At 42.1% G+C, this 20657-nt stretch overlaps 3 protein-coding genes across 9 annotated transcripts in view; 1 reads left to right on the forward strand and 2 right to left on the reverse strand.

Annotated features, from left to right (window-relative positions):
- The window catches only part of scrib (scribble planar cell polarity protein), an 85243-nt gene extending 81567 nt beyond the window's left edge, over nucleotides 1-3676 (reverse strand). For all 4 annotated transcript variants that reach the window (XM_066680186.1, XM_066680185.1, XM_066680184.1 and 1 more), the window contains exon 1: nucleotides 2501-3676. In XM_066680186.1, the coding sequence (XP_066536283.1) occupies nucleotides 2501-2662 (162 nt within the window). In that variant the 5' untranslated portion in view covers nucleotides 2663-3676. The remainder of the gene's footprint in view (nucleotides 1-2500) is intronic.
- Nucleotides 3677-7061: 3385 nt separating this feature from the next.
- puf60b (poly-U binding splicing factor b) overlaps nucleotides 7062-20657 on the reverse strand; it is a 13866-nt gene continuing 270 nt past the window's right edge. Inside the window, exons 1-12 of one of the 4 annotated variants that reach the window (XM_066680839.1) lie at nucleotides 20639-20657; nucleotides 18924-19014; nucleotides 18274-18369; nucleotides 18022-18111; nucleotides 16240-16290; nucleotides 13281-13442; nucleotides 13029-13121; nucleotides 11194-11407; nucleotides 10020-10210; nucleotides 9660-9750; nucleotides 9290-9558; nucleotides 7062-7823 (exon numbers count right to left, since the gene is read on the reverse strand). The exon at nucleotides 20639-20657 is cut by the window's right edge and continues 112 nt beyond it. In XM_066680839.1, coding sequence (XP_066536936.1) covers nucleotides 7524-7823; nucleotides 9290-9558; nucleotides 9660-9750; nucleotides 10020-10210; nucleotides 11194-11407; nucleotides 13029-13121; nucleotides 13281-13442; nucleotides 16240-16290; nucleotides 18022-18111; nucleotides 18274-18351 — 1539 coding nt within the window. In that variant the 5' untranslated portion in view covers nucleotides 18352-18369; nucleotides 18924-19014; nucleotides 20639-20657 and the 3' untranslated portion in view covers nucleotides 7062-7523. Of the gene's footprint in view, nucleotides 7824-9289; nucleotides 9559-9659; nucleotides 9751-10019; nucleotides 10211-11193; nucleotides 11408-13028; nucleotides 13122-13280; nucleotides 13443-13656; nucleotides 16206-16239; nucleotides 16291-18021; nucleotides 18112-18273; nucleotides 18370-18923; nucleotides 19015-20638 lie in introns of those variants that run through there. The other 3 variants (XM_066680838.1, XM_066680841.1, XM_066680842.1) reach the window with 3 other exon arrangements.
- LOC136707013 (neuropilin and tolloid-like protein 1) overlaps nucleotides 20149-20657 on the forward strand; it is a 14254-nt gene continuing 13745 nt past the window's right edge. The window contains exon 1 of the mRNA XM_066680836.1: nucleotides 20149-20286. Coding sequence (XP_066536933.1) covers nucleotides 20185-20286 — 102 coding nt within the window. The 5' untranslated portion in view covers nucleotides 20149-20184. The remainder of the gene's footprint in view (nucleotides 20287-20657) is intronic.

The following is a 20657-nucleotide window of genomic DNA, read 5'->3' on the forward strand; positions in this document are numbered from 1 at the left end:
GGCCCTACACCACACTAATAAATTAGTGGTCCTGTAGTTATCACATTCATAAACTTATTATGGTTTAACTGTGAATGTGTCAGTGTGAACACTAAACAAACCAGGACTAAAATGTAAGAATATAGCAATTTCTTGTTTGGTCCAGACCAAGGGACACAAACAACAAGTATAAACACACCCTAAATCATTACGAGCCTGTTGTTTTTGTGTCTTATAAGACAGTCATTTTGTAATTTGCTGCCATCTATATAGTATTTTTGTCTGTAATTAAGTATTTTATCTTCATTATTATTTTCTTTTATGTCAGGATTCATTGAGTTATTAAGCTTAAGGACAAATTTATTTGAAAAGTAACCCTCTCAAACCTGATTTCCCACTTTAAGCCTGCGACCACAACAAGAATTCTCACTCTTTCTCTTTGCTGGAGGCTGAAGGGCATCCATATGCCAGCTGTCAGCACACTAGCCACACACAGCTCTGAGCTCAGGGTCTGATCTGTCTGGCTGCATCAGCGACTCTGCATCATAGTCAGCAGCTCTTCTGCTGTTCTGTCTGACCCGGTTAGCTGCACAAACAGCAGCAGAGCAGCTAGCATGCGTCGGAGCTTTCTGTCAGCCTGACTGCACACACCAGCACCATCCCCTTGGAAAGCTGAAACAGCTACCTGGCGCCTGGAAGGGTCCGTTAGTAAACTCACTGCTGGTCTGAATACTGTGCTTAATGTTGTGCTTATGTGCTTCAGTAAACACTCGCTGAGGGCTGCAGCACTTACCAGCCGCACTCCCACTCATCTCAGCAACTTCACTGGCCTCAGATAAGACTTACAGCGCTTAGTATCGACACTACTACAGCTGACTACAAGCCAAGTCAACAGAATTTCTCCCACACACACACACTCCCTCAAACAGAGCCTAAATTAAAGAGGCCAGGAAGAGAAGACACAGCTGTATAACAAACAGAACAAACAGTCCTCCCAAGTGCTCGGCCAGCGCCCACTGAAATAAACTGCAAAAAAAAGCAAGAGGTACAATAACAGGCCTTCTCATTTTCCTTCAGCAATCTGCACAACATCACATGACAATATACCCCATAGGTCAAAACACTCAAGATCTTACCATCTCATGACAATAAGACAGGACCTTCTCATTAGAGATAGTAAACTGTGATTATGAGATGGTAAATTGCGATTATGAGACAGTAAATTGCTATTATGAGACAGTAAATTGTCATTAGGAGAACAAACTGTGATCATGAGATAAACTGTGATTATGAGATACCAAATTGTGATTATGAGATAGTAAATTGTCATTATGAGATAGTAAATTGTCATTAGGAGAACAAACTGTGATCATGAGATAAACTGTGATTATGAGATACCAAATTGTGATTATGAGATAGTAAATTGTCATTATGAGATAGTAAATTGTCATTATGAGATAAACTGTGATTGAGATAACAAACTGTGATTATGAGATAGTAAATTGTCATTATGAGATAGTAAATTGTCATTATGAGATAGTAAATTGTCATTATGAGATAAACTGTGATTGAGATAACAAACTGTGATTATGAGATACCAAATCGTGATTATGAGATACCAAATCGTGATTATGAGATAGTAAATTGTCATTATGAGATAGTAAATTGTCATTATGAGATAAACTGTGATTGAGATAACAAACTGTGATTATGAGATACCAAATCATGATTATGAGATAGTAAATTGTCATTATGAGATAGTAAATTGTCATTATGAGATAAACTGTGATTGAGATAACAAACTATGATTATGAGATAGTAAATTGTCATTATGAGATAAACTGTGATTATGAGATAGTAAATCGTGATTATGAGATAGTAAATCATAACTATGAGACAGGTCCTTACTACCATGAGATTCCAAATTCACAAATGTGAGAAAGAACCTCATTATTATGAGATAGCAAATCGTGACTATGGGTTACTAATTCATAACTGTGAGAGGGGGCATGATTATGAGATAGTAAATCATGATGAGATGCTAACTCCTACCTGTGAGACAGGATCTCGATATAATAAGATAATGAACTGTGCTTACGAGCTGCTCATTCATAACTGTGTGACATGACCTTATTATTAAGCGATAGTAAATCATATTTATGAGATGCTAACTGACAACTGTGAGACAGAGCCTATTATTACGAGATAGTGAATGATCATTTTCAGATTATTTATCATCTCATTATTACGAGATAGCAGGTCAATTTTAAAATCAAATAACGTGAAAAGGTGCTATACAAAGGCTGTCATTATAACGAGATTTTTTTATTTTACAAAATCATAGATACTAATTCACCAGTGTGAAATATTAAGTAATATGATTTACTAAGTGATAACTAGGAGATACTACGCCACGGTTTCTCATTATTAAGGTTGACCAAACTGCTGTATGAGGTGGAAGTGGGCTTTCCTGACCTGGTGTGTGTTTAAGGAAGGTGTGTTTGTGGGTGTCGTCTCTTACTTTGGGCAGTTCCCGGAGCTGGTTGGCGTCCAGCAGGAGCTCCTCCAAACTGCGGCTGTACCGGTAGATCTCCTCGGGCACGGCGTGCAGGGAGCTGTGCCGCTTATCCACGCACTCCACGTGGCGGTTACAGCGCCACAGCGGCGGGATACACTTCAGCATGGCCGCTGGAGAGGAGACCGGCCGGCGGTCAAGCGCTCCGCATCACAGCCGCCGCCGCAGCGGGCACACGGAGGACCCGGGGAAAGGGGCCTGGGGCCTGGGGCCTGGGGCCTTTGGGGGGGGGGCGTCCCTCGGGGTTTAGAGAGCCAGAATAAAGGCCAACAATAAAACTAGAGTGCATATAAATGTATCCCGTTCCAGGAGAGTGGCAAGGTGTGAGCTCCTGTTGGTTTTGAGCAGAGAACTCACTTCATACGAGAGAAATCAGAGCCGAGAAACACAGCAAAACACTCCCAGACTCTCCCATTCAGAGTCCGTTTTGATTAGGGGTGGGAGGCCAAATAACCACAACCAATACTGCCTTTAAAACAGACCGAACCTTCCGCTCGGTACCAGCTAAAAACGCGGAGCTGTGGAGCCCAGCGGAGAAGGTAAAGGCGATTAAACCGTCAACAATAACAGCGGCTAAAGTGGCCTCTTCTTCCACTGCTATACGGCGTATCCGGTTTTATTTGGGGTCCACAGGGATAATAAAATGGCTTTATTATCCCGCTGCGGGCTGGAGTGAACTACGTTAGTGGTTCGTTTAAAAACAACGCACAGAAAGCTAACAGATTAGCATCGGAGCTAACGACTATTCACCGCCAAGACACGAAGCTAGGCTAACCTTCCCGGGCACAGAAAAAGAGCAGCGTACCAACGGCGAATTAAGCGGCGGTCTGTCGGAGCTGGAAGCCTCGTTAGTGTAGTGTTTCGGTTCTCCTCCTCTCTCTCAGCCGTAGGGCAGCGCGGGGAGTGCCGAGAACACGCAGAGTCCAGCAGCGCACGGATCCGGCTCCGTGGCGCTCATAAGGCTCCGGGTCCGGACAACACGGCTCCAAACGGCTCTGTCTGCTGCCTTCACACACAGGGAGTTTCGGCCGGCTTTCTAGTCCTTTCCGCTTCTGTGACTGTCTCCAAACTGAGTTTTCCTCCAGAGCCCGAGTGAAGAGGGCACTGCACGCTCTTCTAGCGAAACGTCCACAGCTCCGCCTCGCCTCCTTCAAAACTGGAGTCGACTCCTCTACTGACTCTTTAATGTGAACCGATTCACTGATTAAGACAAGTGTTTATCGTACTCTGTGGTTTTGTTTATATATTAGAATAAGTATTATGAATAATATAATCGGTCAAAGCCATGCATGAGCATTTATGCTTTGAAAGTGCAGTATTCCAATGACAGTTTCAAACAGGCGTTTTCAGACAGCCAGGATTTCTGATGTCACAAATCAGAAGCTTGAACTGCAAGTGATAGATTTGGGGACTAATTGCATATTTATGAATCTGTGCATACAGGATGAAGGCATAGATTTATGGCCAATTAATGCTTCTGCTTCTAATCTACACTGTAAGTATAAGGCATATCTTTTTGCCATTTATCCCTATACTCTATGTCATAGACTGACAAAACTCTGTCCCTTTTTACGTTTATTTTAATTTTGCCACAATTCTAACATGCTAAAACCGTGCCGCCCTTGAGGTCTTTTAATTATAATCAATAATATGTACAATTAGGGTGGCATGGTGGTGCAGCAGGTAGAGTCACAGCCACACAGCTCCAAGGATCTGGAGGTTGTGGGTTCAAGTCCCGCTCCGGGTGAGGAGTTTGGTGTTTTCTCGCTGTGTCTGCATGGGTTCTCTCCGGGTGGATTGGCGATTCAAAGTGTCCATAGGTGTGAGTGAGTGAATGTGAGTGTGTGTGTCACCCTGTGAAGGAATGAAGCCCTCCAGGGTGTGTTCCTGCCTTGCACCCGGTGATTCTGGGTAGGCTCCAGACCCACCGTGACCCTCAACTGGATAAACAGTTACAGACAATGAAGGGGCGCCAGTCCTTTACAGGGCAACACAGATACACACACACATATTCACTCACACCTACGGACACCTTTGAGTCACCAATCCACCTACCAACGTGTGTTTTTGGACTGTGGGAGGAAACCGGAGCACCCGGAGGAAACCCACGCAGACACAGGGTGAACACACCACACTCCTCACAGACAAGTCACCCGGAGGAAACCCATGCCAACACGGGGAGAACACACCATACTCCTCAGACAGTCACCCGGAGGAAACCCACGCCGACACAGGGAGAACACACCACACTCCTCACAGACAGTCACCCGGAGGAAACCCACACAGACACAGGGAGAACACACCACTCTCCTCACAGTCACCCGGAGGAAACCCACGCAGACACAGGGAGAACACACCACACTCCTCACAGACAGTCACCCGGAGGAAACCCACGCAGACACGGGGAGAACACACCACACTCCTCACAGACAGTCACCTGGAGGAAACCCACGCGGACACAGGGAGAACACACCACACTCCTCACAGACAGTCACCCAGAGTGGGAATCGAACCCACAACCTCCAGGCTCCTGGAGCTGAGTGACTGCGACACTACCTGCTGCTCCACCGTGTCGCTGTAAACTTAATATTTAGAAATAATTTTCAATATGGACTTAGAAAAAAAAGAAACCTTCTTCAACCCAAGTGTATAATCTTTATGTAACATTCCTTCATAGTCCTGTGCCTGGGAGGCTTACTTCTCTAGCCCTCATTTAGCATTGGGCTTGGTGGACTGGACTCATGTGCAGCTGCTCCAGATTATCCCATTCATTTTCACTCACTGCTGTGGAGTTTACATAAACTCTATGTAAAGAACTGAACATCTATGTAGTCAATATGTGCTTTATATAGCTGAACTCACACATTAAATATTGTGCCCACAACTACAGTGAGGAGTTCTTTGTGAGCCGAAGGAGTCGGTTCTTCTTTGTGAGCGGACCAAAATGAACAAAGTCCCGGCTCAATCTTAAATAGCTCCCTGCTCCCTACACAGTGCTCTATGTCGGTTCTACACTAAAACAGTGCATTATATAGTTAATATAGAATTACAGCCATTACGTACAAGATAAACACTAATTGTAAAATGTGGGTGTTGAAACCACAGATTCAACAGGTTCATGTACTTTGTAGGGTACTATATAGGGGTTAGGAGGTGAGTTGGGACACAGCCAAAGCGTGTGTTGTTTGAGCGCACTCCTTTCCCAGGCTCCATTGTTTAAATGTTGGATGAGTGTTGTCTCCAGATGAAGACACCTAGTGGTGAGGACGACTCGGGCGCGTTCAACAGGCCACTTAAAGACCCCCCCCCCCCTTCACTGGAAGTCAGGTGTTTAAGGTTGTTGTGTCTGTGTGGTGTTGTTTATACACCCGAAGGCATGTCACGAGCGGAAGGAGCAGTCAACGCATGGCCGATGCATTTTCACTTTAAAACTGCAGTGTTGTGAAAAACAGTCCCTAGCTGACGGATTCAGCCAGCCAGGGTTTCTTATGTCATAAACCTAAGTAGCGATTTGTTAGCTTGCATGTTGGGGCTTCAAGTTTATTTTAAATTCAATGACAGAAACGTTCAGTTACTTGGATGTAAACAAATTAACCCAGGTAATATTATTCGTGTGTGTGTTGGCAGGCTATCACCACCATGGAGGTCATTTTGTCAAGAACAGTGCATTTCACACCATTTCTCTTTCCACAGATTTAACCAAGTCGGAACCTGTGAATCATACAAAAAAAGTGTAAATATCAGTGTAGTTCTCCTTTATTACACGGAGTAGATGTTTGTTATTAGAGTGCGCCCTCTGGTGTATGAAGGTGTTGTTGCGCATGTAATATATTGTGGAATAGTATACAGTACAACCATACATTTAAAATGACTGTAATGTTTATGGGATAATGTCACAAAGTGCTACAGAGTGTTTGAAATCTGAGAAAGATATCTACTACATTGTCTTTGAAATATTCCATTTTATCTAGGATTTCTCCCACAATTATTGTGTTCTGGGAGTGTTTCTTTATAGTTTAATGTTTCCAGAGTAATCTTCCTTTGTGCAAACTTGAACAGACCAGATTTACAGGTCACTTACTCAGTTTCTTAAAGACCTCCCTCCAGTGGAAATCCTGGCAGAGCATTTCCAACTCATAATTGCAGTGTTGAGAAGTCAGATTCAGAGAGGTAGGGTTTCTGATGTCATAAAATTAAGGACCGAGGTAGGGCCTTTGAACTTCAGGTGAATGATGGAAAGGTGGGTGTAAAGAGGCATGGGATTTATAACCTATGTGCAATTTATTATTTCCTTGGAAATAACTTCTAAATCTGTTGTTCTGATGAACAGAGATGGTCTATGGAATTAACTGATGACTGGAGGGGGACTTAATCCTGTCCTAATAACCCCTTATTTGCAAGGTACACTTTAACCATATGCCCACTTTGAAGTGCACTTTTAGTGTCGAGCCCTATGAACTACACACTCATTCCTTCAAGCAGGCGATTCACAAACAGGAAGTGTGGCATATCTGAAGAATTTATTGTTGTGATAAATCCAGAACCAATGACTCCAACACAATGTTTCGACTCTTAACAGAAGGTTAATGATGCAAAAACTGTTTATTAAAAAAGAAAAACAGAAAAAGAAAGAGGAACATAGTATTTCGGATGACTGGGCTAAGGGTGATGGGGGTGCAGAGAGGGAACTGATTTTGACTAATTAGAAAACAACTTGCAAATAATAACCATAAAAAAAGAAGTCTTTCACAGTAGGTGATGAAAAAAAAAGAGAAAGAAAATCATGAGGCGCACATATTTCTCTAAGCCAAATCCCACAAAGGGATCGTCCCCAATATTATTATTATTGACATCAATAAAAAAATAATTACAAGTTTAAAAGAGGCCCAGAACTCTAGCAGCAGCAGTGATGGAGGCTGAGTGAGTTTGAGCAGGTGGAGGAGAGGTCGCCGGCCGTTTCGGGACAGTCTCACGCGGACAGGTCACTGTTATTGAACCGCTCCTGATCATAGACCTCAGCCACGACTTTGCGACCCGCGAACCATCGGTTGTTCAGGGCCTGGATGGCCTTGTTCATTTCCTCGCTGTTAGAGAACTCCACAAAGATCTTCACGATGATCTCGGCATCATCCTCCTCCCCCTGTCGCTCTTGGTAGATGATGACCCGGTTCACGGCGCCAAACTTCCCGCATTCCTCTGTCACTTCTCCCTCCAGGTCGTCGTCGATGTCGTCAGGCCCCACCATGTTTCGCAACACCATTACTGTGGACTTCACACGAGAAACGAGAGATAGGGATCAGATGGTGGTAAGAATGCGTGCATTAGATGTTCCGATGACACAGAGGTCAGCTCACTTCTGTGAGAGACGTCTTTCAACACTAATTCTCGCCTTCTTGCTTTGTCAGAATTAATATTAAAATTAGGGGTGACGGTTGAGTCAAGAAATAACCACAACACTTGGCTTTTAAATAAACCACACGTTGGTAGGTGATCTGGAGACTCCATAGGGGTGAATGTGAACAACTGGCACTCCCTCCAGTGTCCTGTTTGTGCCCAGTGATTCCGGGCAGACTCCGGACCCACCGTGACCCTGAACTTAAGTGGTTACAGACAATAAATGAATGTTGCTATTGATCTCATTGTCTCTTCTTAAGACTGAAGCCTTTAAATGATGACTATTTAAAATGACACAGCAATATCTCAGTGTAGTTCTGATTATTTTTGAATGTAGATGAAGAAACAGGAGCTCTCTCACTCTATTATTTACGCATTGCTAGGACCTTTACCAGTTTAAGATTTCTCCTGCAAGTCACTTAATACTTGGGTTTATTTCATTGACTAGCCCCCAGAATCCTTGCCCAGACTAGGGAAGGCTGGTATCCACATTTTTCATAGCATAGAATATTAACACGGTATATGGTTTTACCGTGGGTGTGATGGTGGTGGGGGGTTACACTATCGGGCTGCATTGAGCCTCATATCTGTTGAGTAAAGGTTTTCAGAGTGTGTGCACAGTGCAGTTTAGCTCAGCTTAAAAAAATCTATTTCTAAGAGATCAAATTTCAGCGACTGGGGCTGGAGGAACAGAAAAGGTAGACAATAAGTGAAATAAGACGGTTCTAAACTGTTCAGATGCACAGCTGGCCAGTTAACAGGCACTTGTGTTTTAGCACACCACAGCTGATGATTTCCCAACAAACGAACAAGTTCAAATCACACATATTTAGAGATAAAGCCTCATACCTGTGAGCACAAAGGTCACTGACGGGTCCTGAGTATTTTGTCTGTTTTCAGCTTCCTCCGTCTCTCTTTTAACCCAGAGTCAACGCTAAACTTAAAAATGCGATGGGCTACTGGGCTTGTGTTTGTTTTTTGTTTTTTTACCCACCCATTTTCAGTATGGCCTAACCAGTCAGCAAGTTCCTACAGCTCCTCCTCCCTGTGGTTATCTTAAATTCACATTCGTTAACTCTTTGGCCTTGTACATAATCGTCAGACACAGAACAGAAATTTGTCACACCACACAGGTCATAACTGAAGAATTGAACTGATAAGTAATGCCCTCATTTTGGCCCAACACTACCCCAGACACACCCAAAACTGAGATAGCTTTGAGCTGAAACTGTTCTAAAATTTCAGACACTTAAACAAGCATTCTACAGCAGTGTACTACCTAAAACACATCCGCCATAATCTATATTTGTTAGTGTTGTAATTAACAGATTCTCTGCTCACCCCTGATGCTGGAGCTGTGTGTCTTGCTCCACTACTGCTGAGCTGCTCTTGCTCGGTAGCACCCTCCTGTCTCAAACCCTCTGCCCGAGCTGGGTTCTCCTTCTTCTGCTTTTCTTCTACTTCCTTCTTAACCTCAGCAGGTGGCTGCTGTGTGGGGGCCGTCGGTGTGCCTATGGATGGGGCGGACGTAATGGGTGGCGATGCCAGCACAGGGTTCACTAAACCGACCTGTGGCACCACGGGCAGGGTCGGCCGAACTGGGGTCACCCCTGTGAGAAAAGGAAAAACGATTTAAGTCTCTTATTCTGAGATGTTGAGGAGTAGATTTATATAAAGTATAATTCTTTAAAAACAGTAACAAATATCAGACCTGTGATTAATCCTGGAGCCTGAGCCGCCAGCACAGCTTGAGGAAGCCCTATCTGCTGACTGAGGATCTGAGCTGGACTGACCAACGCCTCCTACACAACACCAGGAGGAAGAAGCAAATAAGAGGAAGAGACCAAAGGAAATTTCCAACTGTTTCTAAAAAAAAAACTAAATTATACAATTTTTGAATTTCTATTTACCAATGTATTTTTCCACATTTCTGGATAAACACTATCAGATACTGCCCCTGGCAAACATCCAGGCTTTGTGAAAGATACCTCAAATAATGTAGATTGATGTAGATCAGAGAAGACATGAATATCAATCATTTTACCCGTTAAAACATAGCTGGAGTTCTCACCTGAGCTGTGATCTTAGCCGTAGCGGCAGCAGCTGCCACAGCTGCAGCAGGGGGCAAACCACCAGGAGTTGTGGGGGTCAACAAGGGCATTGGAGGGGTTACAGCTTTCCCCACCCTCAGGTACTGACCTCCAAGGTCAAACAGGTTCATGGAGGAGACGGCATCTATGGCTGACTGAGGCTTATCATATTCTATCCAGGTGTTCAGAGAGAAAGAGAGGAAATAATAGACTGAGACGTCTGCCCCTATTTCATGGTGTTAAATTTTAAACACAACAATAAAAGCTGTGAAGCTCTGTTATATAACAAAAAAGCTCGGAATAGTTCTAGAACAATTTCTACACAATTTTGAGACTTCATACATTTACCTAAAAGGAAACTAATGTTGTGTTAACAGGCTGAAACTAACCACCACTTTAAATCCTTAATTTTCTGGGCTTCAGAGTATGAAGTACATTAGATCTTACTTTTCAGATTATTTCATAAGCTCAGAATTACCCCAACATTTTCATAATTTGACAATTTAAAGCTGTATTTGGGGTGGATTTTAGAGCTCTCTGCTGGAAATTTGTTACTGCAGTGCAACATGTTAAAGAACACGTTGTATCATTGGCTGTGCTTTGCAGCTCTTCCCCAAGCAGATGGATCTGAAGACGGTAAATCTATTACAGTCATCTTCATTAGTATAATGTGGTTTTGCAGCCGAGACCTTATCAATTCTCATACCCAGGTCACCTAACCCCTGAACACTGACCAATAGCATTGCTGAGATAATATACTACTCTTTACATGAGAGGTACACTGTCAGTCAGGAGGTGGGATAATTATCTTTGTAGTAGTTCTGATAGTGCTTTAGCTGGTTTGTGAATCTCCTGGAGCACTGTTTACATAGATTTCTGTCTCTTGCTTGTAGCCACACACATTTCGCAACGAGCAGGGGATAACTGAATAAATGAAATACAAAATACCCAGTGTGACTTGGGCTTAATAAATCAATATAACTTCATCCACAATTTAAAGCCCACTTTTTGGAGCTCAGGCTTTACAGTGGACGTTTCCTCCCAGTTCAGAAATCCTACACCTTTACCCTGTCCCGATCAGAGCAAAAGCTTATAACTGAGCGAACAGCCAATCCCAACTACATTTCCTCTCTCTACCACAGTGGACCTGCTCACCGATGAAGCAATAGCTCTTGTGTTTCCCTGTGGTGGGCTCTCGAGCCAGCATGCAGCTTTTGATCTTCCCAAAGGCCTCAAAGACGCTCTTGATGTCATCGTCAGACAGGTCCGGGTGCACTGAGGCTACATAGATGCGGTTGTAGGCGCGAGCCTCTTCTGCCAGTTGGTCGATGATGGGCTGCGCCTGTCCGATGTTACCTGGCCGCCCCACCTACAGCATACATACCAGCACAGGGGATGCTGAGCAAGTGTATGACAGTATGAGTGTGTGCGGTATCAAAGAAAATATGCCTAGGTCCATTTGGTCGTTAGTGTTAAGGTAGAGAGGTTTGTTCATTAGCTTTGTCTGTGCAACACTAACTAACCCTTCCTCTGTCCTGCTTTCAGAAAGTTCTTCTGGTTATATAAAGAGAAAGAGTTTTTTTTATCTCCCAGCGTTCAGCGTTCCCAAAAACAGGAACGCCACATAATGTTGCAGAACAGAAAAATAATAACATCCCTCTTATTGTAATTACAACTTACTCTTGCTTAGCTAGCCCTTTCAGGTAAGGTACAAGCACTTCTACACTACCTGTCATGTACCTTTCCAGAATGACACAATGTCTGCAAGTAACTATGTTGCATCTTTGTTCCTGAATGTGTCAGTGAGTGTACTGTGATTTGGGGGGTGGGGGGCATTTTGTTGACATGTGCAGTATTTGTGCTGCAGGTGGGGCGGCCAAGCAACACCAGCCAGGCACAGCCCATCATCAGCACACACCGGACGCGAGAGACACGCGAGCTACTACCGCAGAAGAGCGGGCCCAGCATCTGCTGTTCCTACAGAAAACAGGGCTCCAAAAACAATAAAAAAGCCACATGGCGCACACACATTAGTCGACAAACACTAGAATATCCACATAAACCACCCAGCACACACACAACTCACTCACTCACTGACATTCTTATTCTCAGACCTAGTCGAGGACACACAGGATTGAAGGATGCAGAACAGCAGCAAAGCTTGTATTTTGAAAAATGATCATGTCCATGAGTAAATACAGTTTACAGATTTGACGGCAACAAATGAGAAACTACTCAGTGTCTGATTCATAAAACTTTTACACCGTGTGGAAACACAGCGCAGTTTGATGAATCAGGTCTCTTACCTGACATTGGTGCACGAAATAAAAAGCACAGTGTGCATGTAAAAAAATAACAATCAACATTTGAATCGCCATGTTTATAACGTCACTATTATTGCTACTTTCTAATTGTGTTCTTACAATTACCGCTATTATAGACTATAGTGATATTATTGCCTAAATAACAGCGAGTTGTTTCTTGTTGTTAAACTGTAATGCTCAAATTTACGATCCAGATACATATCAAAAATGACTTTGATCTTACAGATACTTCAGAGACTAAACTGATAACAACACATCTTTGATAAATAAAGCAAATGGTACCCCTTTCCCCAGCCACCTTCTTTTCAATGCTGCTTACAAAACCAAGTCTGTGAAGCTTTTTGAGCAGTCAATTATCCCATGTATTTGCTTTTTGGAAGCTGAATTATCTTGCTGTGTCCTGTTCAAATTTCCCTCAGAGGTAGAGGTTTGAAACAAATTGACTACACCGTATGGGTATGGAAGCTCAGAGCTTATTCCTGTGAATTGAGTTCAGGGAAATAATTTACAACACGATTAAGACAATAATCACTAATTCAGATTCAGATTAACAACCGGTTTCCGCCCATTTGGAACTAATAACATGAGAAAACCGCCATCTTTTGTAACTAGGCTCGACTCAACATTTCCACGGTTCTATATTCCCATAATCTTTTTACCACCCACCTTTATGTTCCTCCCACCCAACATGACTGAGTTCATCTGCTCCAGGGCCAGCTGAGCAGCCTCAGGCACCTCATACTCCACAAAGGCAAAGCCCTGACAGGAAGAGACAGAAAACATGAGCTCAAATCTATTACTCAACCACATTTTTGTTGCTAAAAAATGCTCTTCTGTGGTTTCGGAATGAGGAGATTCCAACAGGATTCAATACATTGATTTTTAAAGCTAGTTTATCACTGAATGAATATGACATGCCTTGTGTTTCATGGTGACGGAGTCCCAGGACATATCGATGCTCTTGATGGGGCCGAACGGGGCAAAGGCCTGCCGAATGGTGTCCTCTCCAAGCTCGTAATAGATGGAACCCACATAGACTCGACACATGATTGCCAGAGCTCGCTGCCTCTGCGCTGCCACCTGGTGGTCAGGTAGGAGAGAAACAGAGAGAGAGAAAACTGACTGCTGAAGAATGTTAAAGGTTACAGCACAACAAACCAAAAATTGCAAAACAAAATAAAATAATAAAATAAAATAAAAAAACTCCACTACAGTTTCAAACAAAAATGCCTGCTTAAGTAGCTCTTAGTTCTAGTCTTCTTCAGTTTTCATATTCAATTGTGTATTAACTTACAACTTTTGCATATAAGCCAGGGAGTTAACTGAGAAGATGCAGAGAAGACCTTTGGTTCAGTTTTGACAGTGATGGAGCAAGCTCAGGGGTTTTACTGTGGGCCTGCACAGCACACATTTCAAAACATGTACAGTTATGACTGCATGGATTCCAAACAAGACTGTCAACATATTCAACAAAATCCATACCAGCACAAAAACACTAATACAAGCTGAAACCTGAGTGTTTTCCTTTGAAGGCTTTTGGACTTACACTGGAATTCTGTAAGAGGAAGAAGGAGGGTTCTGCACAAACAACATAACTTAATGGTAATTAATGAACACATAAATGTTCAATTACAAACTTTAGGATAGTTTGCCTACCAAATCAAAGTGGTCTCTATTCCATTTTAGATTGCTGTTGACTGCTAGCCCTCTTTGTATCTGACCAAGGTGCCACTCAGAGTATAAAGCATATTTGCAAAGAAGACATGGATTTCCAACATCCCCAGGACACGACACACTCACACACCCAAAGTGAATCTGTATTGATGAGCTGGAATGTGGTCACGTTAAAGGTGCTTTTCCACCAAACAGTGCAGCATGACATAATACCACCACTAAACCCCTACCACTATCAAAATCAAATTTAAACAAGTAACTGTGTCGTAAAGCTACTTCGTAAATGTAAAAGTAGGTTTTCTACAGACTGGGGGGTGGTCTGTGTGTGTGTGTATATATATAGGCACACATACACACAGTGAAACCTTGACTTGACTTTTCCGAGATATGAGCCATTGCTGGGTCGATGTTTTGCGAACCGAGATCTGAGTTGTGACCGAGCTTACGCCACTCGACACTAGGTAGCCCCAGTGAGTGGTCAGTTTACTTGGTTATCTTGCCATGCAAGCATTTCTGTCCTATCGCTGTTTTTTGTAGCATTAAGTGTGTAGCGAATAAATTAAGCGATAGAACACGAACTCCCCCAACCTCCTCCACCAATCTCTGCTTCGTCTGATCTTCAAGGTAAATACACTTAATAGATCCAGTTTCTATCTTTACATTCTCTTTTATTGCGCATTTTTTAATACATTATGTTATTTATAATTACATTTTTCTTTTACCCAGACATGTCCAGGCGGAATTTCACAAACGTCTGGGATTTTTGTTTTTCTAGAGCTTACATAGAATTTAGAGGACCGTTTTCGTTCACAAACTAGTCCCGCCCTCCCCTACTCCGATTGGTTCGCTTGAGTGAGAAGGGGGCGTAGTGAAGTAGCCTAAAATCTTCGGCTTGGACGGTCTGACTGTAGAGCTACCGTTATTGGTCGATAACCTTCTCTGTAAACATTTAATTGGTCAGTCTGCACGTCAGTAGTCCTTGTTTACGTCAGGCAAAGTTCATGTACCTACCCTCATCTCGAGCAGCTATACCGAAACGTAAATGGTTTTTGGGGGGGCCGGAGCAGATTAATAGAATTTCAATTCATTTTAATTTGATATACGAACAAACTGAGTTACGAGCTCAGTCAAAGAACGAATTAAACTCGTAAGTCAAGGTATTACTACATAGTGGAAAATGGGTAGCAAGCTTTTCAACCAGAGTGAAGTTTATTTGCTCTCTTGAACGCATGGCCTAGCTGACCCAACACTGTGGGTTTAACGGGGTGATCTTGCAACGATGAGCCCAACACCAAGGGCCTTTGGTGGTGACTCTTTATAGGAGATACAAAGAAGGAGCGTTAAGTTCAGAATAAGTTAACACTGAATTTGTTTCTACATTTCAAATTAAGTCCAGCAGGTAACTGCAAACTTGGCCTGTTTGCTGGGACTTTTGTTTTCCAGAGATTTTGGAATTCAATTCTCCTATCAACGCAAGGAGGACCACGAGAGCAGCCCACACTCAGTTAAACAGCTAGCGTGCTCAGAGGAAACATTACAGAGCTACAGATATTTATTCTGGATAGCTAGGATTGTAAAAATAGGCACTTGTTTTTCCTCAATGAGGAGTCTGTAGAAAGGGTTGACCCACAAATAGACTACAGCATTTCTAGCTCCATTCAATAGTTGGTTAACCATCTACAGCATTTTCCTACAAGGTGCCACTTGACATTAGGAATAATAAAAGCATGAATCATGCTGTGCCACACCAAACTGCTTAGTGGAAAGCCACCTTAAGTGGTGGGAGTCATGCGATGACGATGAAACTGGATAAGGTCCTGGATAAAAGAAGAGCTGGGCTCTTTAAAAAGCGTGATCTAAACCCCTTCCTATTCCTTCTCTCACCTACATTTCGGCCCAAATACATTCTCATGCATTACAAAGTCAGGAACGGTGATAATACATAAATAAATATATAAGTGCATTAATAACGGCGTTAATAACAAGGCCTGTCGGTTTACGTTTGTCGTGATGAAATGGGTGACCAAACACATACACATTTCATTCGCAGCAAGCCATGTCTACTTTTGAAATATGCTGAGGCAAAAGTCTGGTCATCAGGTCTGAGGATCTGGACTGGTGAATCAGTCTAATCAGGGTAACAGCCATAGAACCAATGTGCGCACAGAGAATGAAAAAAAAAAGAGTTTAATATTCTATTGACCGATTGTAAAGGTGAGAGAGGATCTCCAAAGCCCATAGTCACTGCTGCCATCTGAAACACAGTAAAGATGGAAAAGTGCTGAAAAGTAGGTTAGATATTTTTTTTTGTTTTCTTTCATTTCTTTTTGCAAGACAGACATTAGAATCCAGACAGAAGACAGAAGTCAGACCCTGCCGCTGCCTGTCTAGTCTGCAAACGATTGAAGTTTCTCAGTTAATATTAAGTCTTTTCTTAACATCCCATTCTTAACCTGAATGCATCACTAGGCCACCACAGCAGAACACACACAGGCCAGGCAGGAAGAGATCGCACCAAGAGACTCCTAACATCACTTTTTCAGCTTGTCTATGACTTTAAAACCTAAAATGATGAAATTAGACCTTAATGGATCAGGTATTAATACTGTAAACTCTTAACAACTGCGTAAGAGTGATGCTTTTTGGTAGAAGGTAACCAACATAAACAGTGATGTGGTTACAAACTGGAAAAATGTATTTGATATTTCCGCACTTTACTAAATTTTGTATTCTCTGCGAGGGTCATTAAGAACTGGAATTAATTAAATGTTATCTGTCTCAAACGTAAACACAAAATCCAAAAGTTAACAGAAATTCAAAAATGTTGTAAGCCATAAGAAGGGAGATAGTGTCACTTTAAAGGCTAAGCACCAGCGATATGAAAGTGTCAAACAAATAAATACAGTGGAGTTTGAGTTCCTAACTTGTGTTTATTGATCGTCAGAAAACATGTTATTTCTCACTAATTCAAGGAATAAGGTTTAAAAGACCGTTGGTATAGCCAGGACTAAATTTGTCAACTTTAAACGGGCACTTTGGAAAGGACCATCCACTCACTCCGTTATCTGTAGCTCATTTCACTGGCGCTTTTCCAACAATATGGGCATGTAAGGACACCAACGAAAGGTGTTCAAGAGCCTCTGTAACATGGAGGTAAACAGGGTGAGGACACTCACTTCGCCTGTTTTAGTTGGTGTTAGTTAACGTTAGCTTGACTCGCTAAACTCGGTGCTCAGATTATACTCGGCTACGTAGCTGCATTACGGAGGTTTATAGTGTCGGATGAATTCGAGTTCGACTTCGATCACATTTACAAGAATAACGGTACCTCTACATTTGAGTTTAGCTTATTGCTAGGCTATTGTCATGAATAATGTTGGTTATTTAGCTAGATACTGTCATAACAGTCAGTCATAACGGTGTTTTACCGCGGCGTTGTTCAGCTGTTGTTCACCAGTGACGTCACGGTTGCGTCAAGAATTTCCGTAGGGAGCTCGGGTTTTTCCGTCAATTTAATAAAATTGTCAGTTTTAAAGCAAATTAAGCTGCCATTTTCATTTTAATTCATACTTATATATGTCAGTAACTAAAACAATGTGAAATATTCATGGAGGTCCATTAAGTGGTGCTTAGCCTTTAAGCCATGCGTCAGCAGCCTCCTAAATAGGACATCCCTCACACTGCTGTCTATGCTCTGCCTGCCTATTAAAGAGCTCCATCTTATAAAAATCTATTCAAGCTGTATTCTAATAAACCTTTCTCTAGGAGAGAGAAAATCAAACATATTTTAGACTGTCCTACCTATTATAACCTACATAAATAACACTGAAACATAAAACCCTACACTCAAATACAGATTACACATTGTCAGTGCTCTCCCAATGACATTGGATTTCCAAAGACAATAATGGAATTCTGATTTGAAAAAGATCCTGGAATCACTCGAACTCACGCTTTGCAAGGCCAGATTATCATCTGTTCTCACCTGAAGGTTTGTGAGCTGCTGCTGCTGGTGGGCTATTGTTTGTTTGACCAGGACACTCTTAATGCTCTGCTCCATGGCATATTTCTTTGCCTGCAAAATTGCAACAGAAACCCAAAATGAGTTTGCAAATCTCAAGGTGCATAAGTGACCTCTTAAACAAAGCAAGAAGCACATCCAAGAAAGAGATGTATGCTGCAAAATATATCAACAAATGAACAAAAACAAAAGAATTCTATAAAATGAATGCATTACCCTCTGCAATGCTTCCTGCTGCTCCGGAGTAAGGGGCGGCAGACCCAGCTTGGAGCCAATGCCTTGACCATTCTCCATTATTGGTGATTTGCCTCCCTAAGAGTGAAGTAAAGAAGTGATCAAGAGAAAATAGCCTCTGTAGTTAATGTGTTAATGTATAGATCGATATATCATACACACAATATAAAATCTCACTTCTCTGAACATCAAATGAATAAAGTCAGGTTCTTGTTTAAATCGTGTAATCTATTTAGGAAAGGTACTGCTTCTGTCTCTGTATGTGTTCATATATAGAAGGCAATCTCCTCTTTGTTCTTGTAAACAATCGGTTTAATTAAAAGACTAGAGCTAGCAGATTGGAAGCAAACTGAAATGGGTTACATTTAACAGAGTCGGAAAGGTAGAACTGAGAGGATTACAAAAACACTTCAGTAAAACTACAAATCTTCAACAATTACTCTCAAGCTAAATTATTTTCTGGGTATTTTTTTTACCCCTAAAAACAACATCCCTCAAATATCCATTATTATCAAAATGAATTCAGTCATTTCCTCTCAATCTCAGAGAACTAAACTGAACACAGAGAAACAATAATAATGTTTCTCTGTAATAATGTAGAGCTTTAAACAATAATAAATAAAAACACATACCTATGAGGCCACAGCTTACAGAGGAGACCAGGGCTGAGACAGCGATGGGGAGATGTCTGCTACAGCACTCACTCTCAATCTCTCACTGGTCCTGGTGTAGGAAAAATTAAAAAGTTATAAACCCAAGGTACTTAAATATCTGCTTCTAAAAGCCTTAGGTACGAGTAAGTACTCCTTCACAGTCCAACACATTTCAGACACCTCCACGTCCAACAATTCTGAAATAAAGGTTGCTAGTAGGTAGTTTGCAGCAGTAAGAGACTTGACTCTTTTCAATAGGCTTTACACTAGATTTCTGTAGACCATTAAAAGTGGAATAAAAAAAATACAATTTCAGCCTCATTAACAAGTACCAAAGTAGAATAGGGGGAAAAAAATAACATATAAAACAAATAGACCACAGGGCAAAATTATAGGAAAAACAAAGGCAAAAATAATCATTTATGAAAAATGTACAACAAATAAATAAATAAATAAAAACATTTAGAGACTGTTTTTTCCCCATCCACATATAAAGGACACATACAAGTTTTATAAGTTTGTTTTGTGAATGAAAAGGCACCTTAAAGCAGTTTAAAATTATTGACTAGGAATTAAATATGTCTGGCCCTGCATCTTTTCTAGTAAACAAAGACAAGGGCTAATCAATAAAGACCGTCTCTCACCATCAACAAGAAAATACTGTTATTATAGTCAAAGATAAATATTAATACAATTATTTGACCTTTACAATATTTAGTCAGCCATAACATTAAAAATGCTTTGTCTACTTTCCACACCGGAGCATTTTATATTCCTACAATTAGACTTTAAGCCATCCATTGTTCTGCATACTGTGTTTGCCTCATTTTACCCTGTTGTTCAATGGTCAGGACCCCCACAGAGCAGGTGTGATTTGGGTGCTGGATAATTCCCAGTGCTGCAGTGACACTGCTGTGGTGGTGGTGTTAGCGTGCATTATTCTGGTGTGAGTGGATCAGACACAGCAGTGCTGAGAGTTTCTATATCCCTCAATGTCACTGTTGGACTGAGAATGGTCCACCAAACTAAAACACCCAGCTGACAGCGTCCTGTGTCACCGATGAAGGACTAGAGGACGACCGACACACACTGTGCAGCGACAGATGAGCTACTGTCTCTGACTTTACATCTACAAGGTGGACCAATGAGGGAGGAGTAGATCCACCACCCTGTTCACACCTGCACTGAGGCGGTCCTATGGGGGGCTGACCATGAAAGAGCAGGGTGAAAGGGGCAAAATATGCAGAGCAACATATGGACTACTGTACGCAATTGCAGGACTATAAAAAGCTCCTGTAGGGAAAGTGGAGCTGAGAGAATAGACAATGAACGCAGAAACGAGGTGGCTTTAATGTTTTGGCTGATCGGTGCACATTTAGTTCTGACGGTTTATATGGTACAGCCTTCACTTTGCACGGGTTTATTTTAATCTTATATTAAACGAGCTGCATTTTTTAACGCTCCACTGTCTTTAGTTTCGATATTTCTTCTGTATTTTATTCGTCTTCACCCCCGTCGTTCTCCGGGTGCGGGAAAGTCGAAAAGCCGAGAGCTCGTATCTACGAATTTAAACGCGTTTACCCCCCCGTTTACGGTGATATTTAACCCGCTCTGAAGCCGTGCCCTCTCCCGTTAAGCCCGTGTGGTTTGTTTGTGTCTCTGTCTCGGCCGTTGGCTCGGTTTCTGATTCTGACCGTTACTGAAGGCCGCGTT

Source organism: Hoplias malabaricus, chromosome 9 (assembly GCF_029633855.1).
Source record: "Hoplias malabaricus isolate fHopMal1 chromosome 9, fHopMal1.hap1, whole genome shotgun sequence".
NCBI classification, from domain to species: Eukaryota; Metazoa; Chordata; class Actinopteri; order Characiformes; family Erythrinidae; genus Hoplias; species Hoplias malabaricus.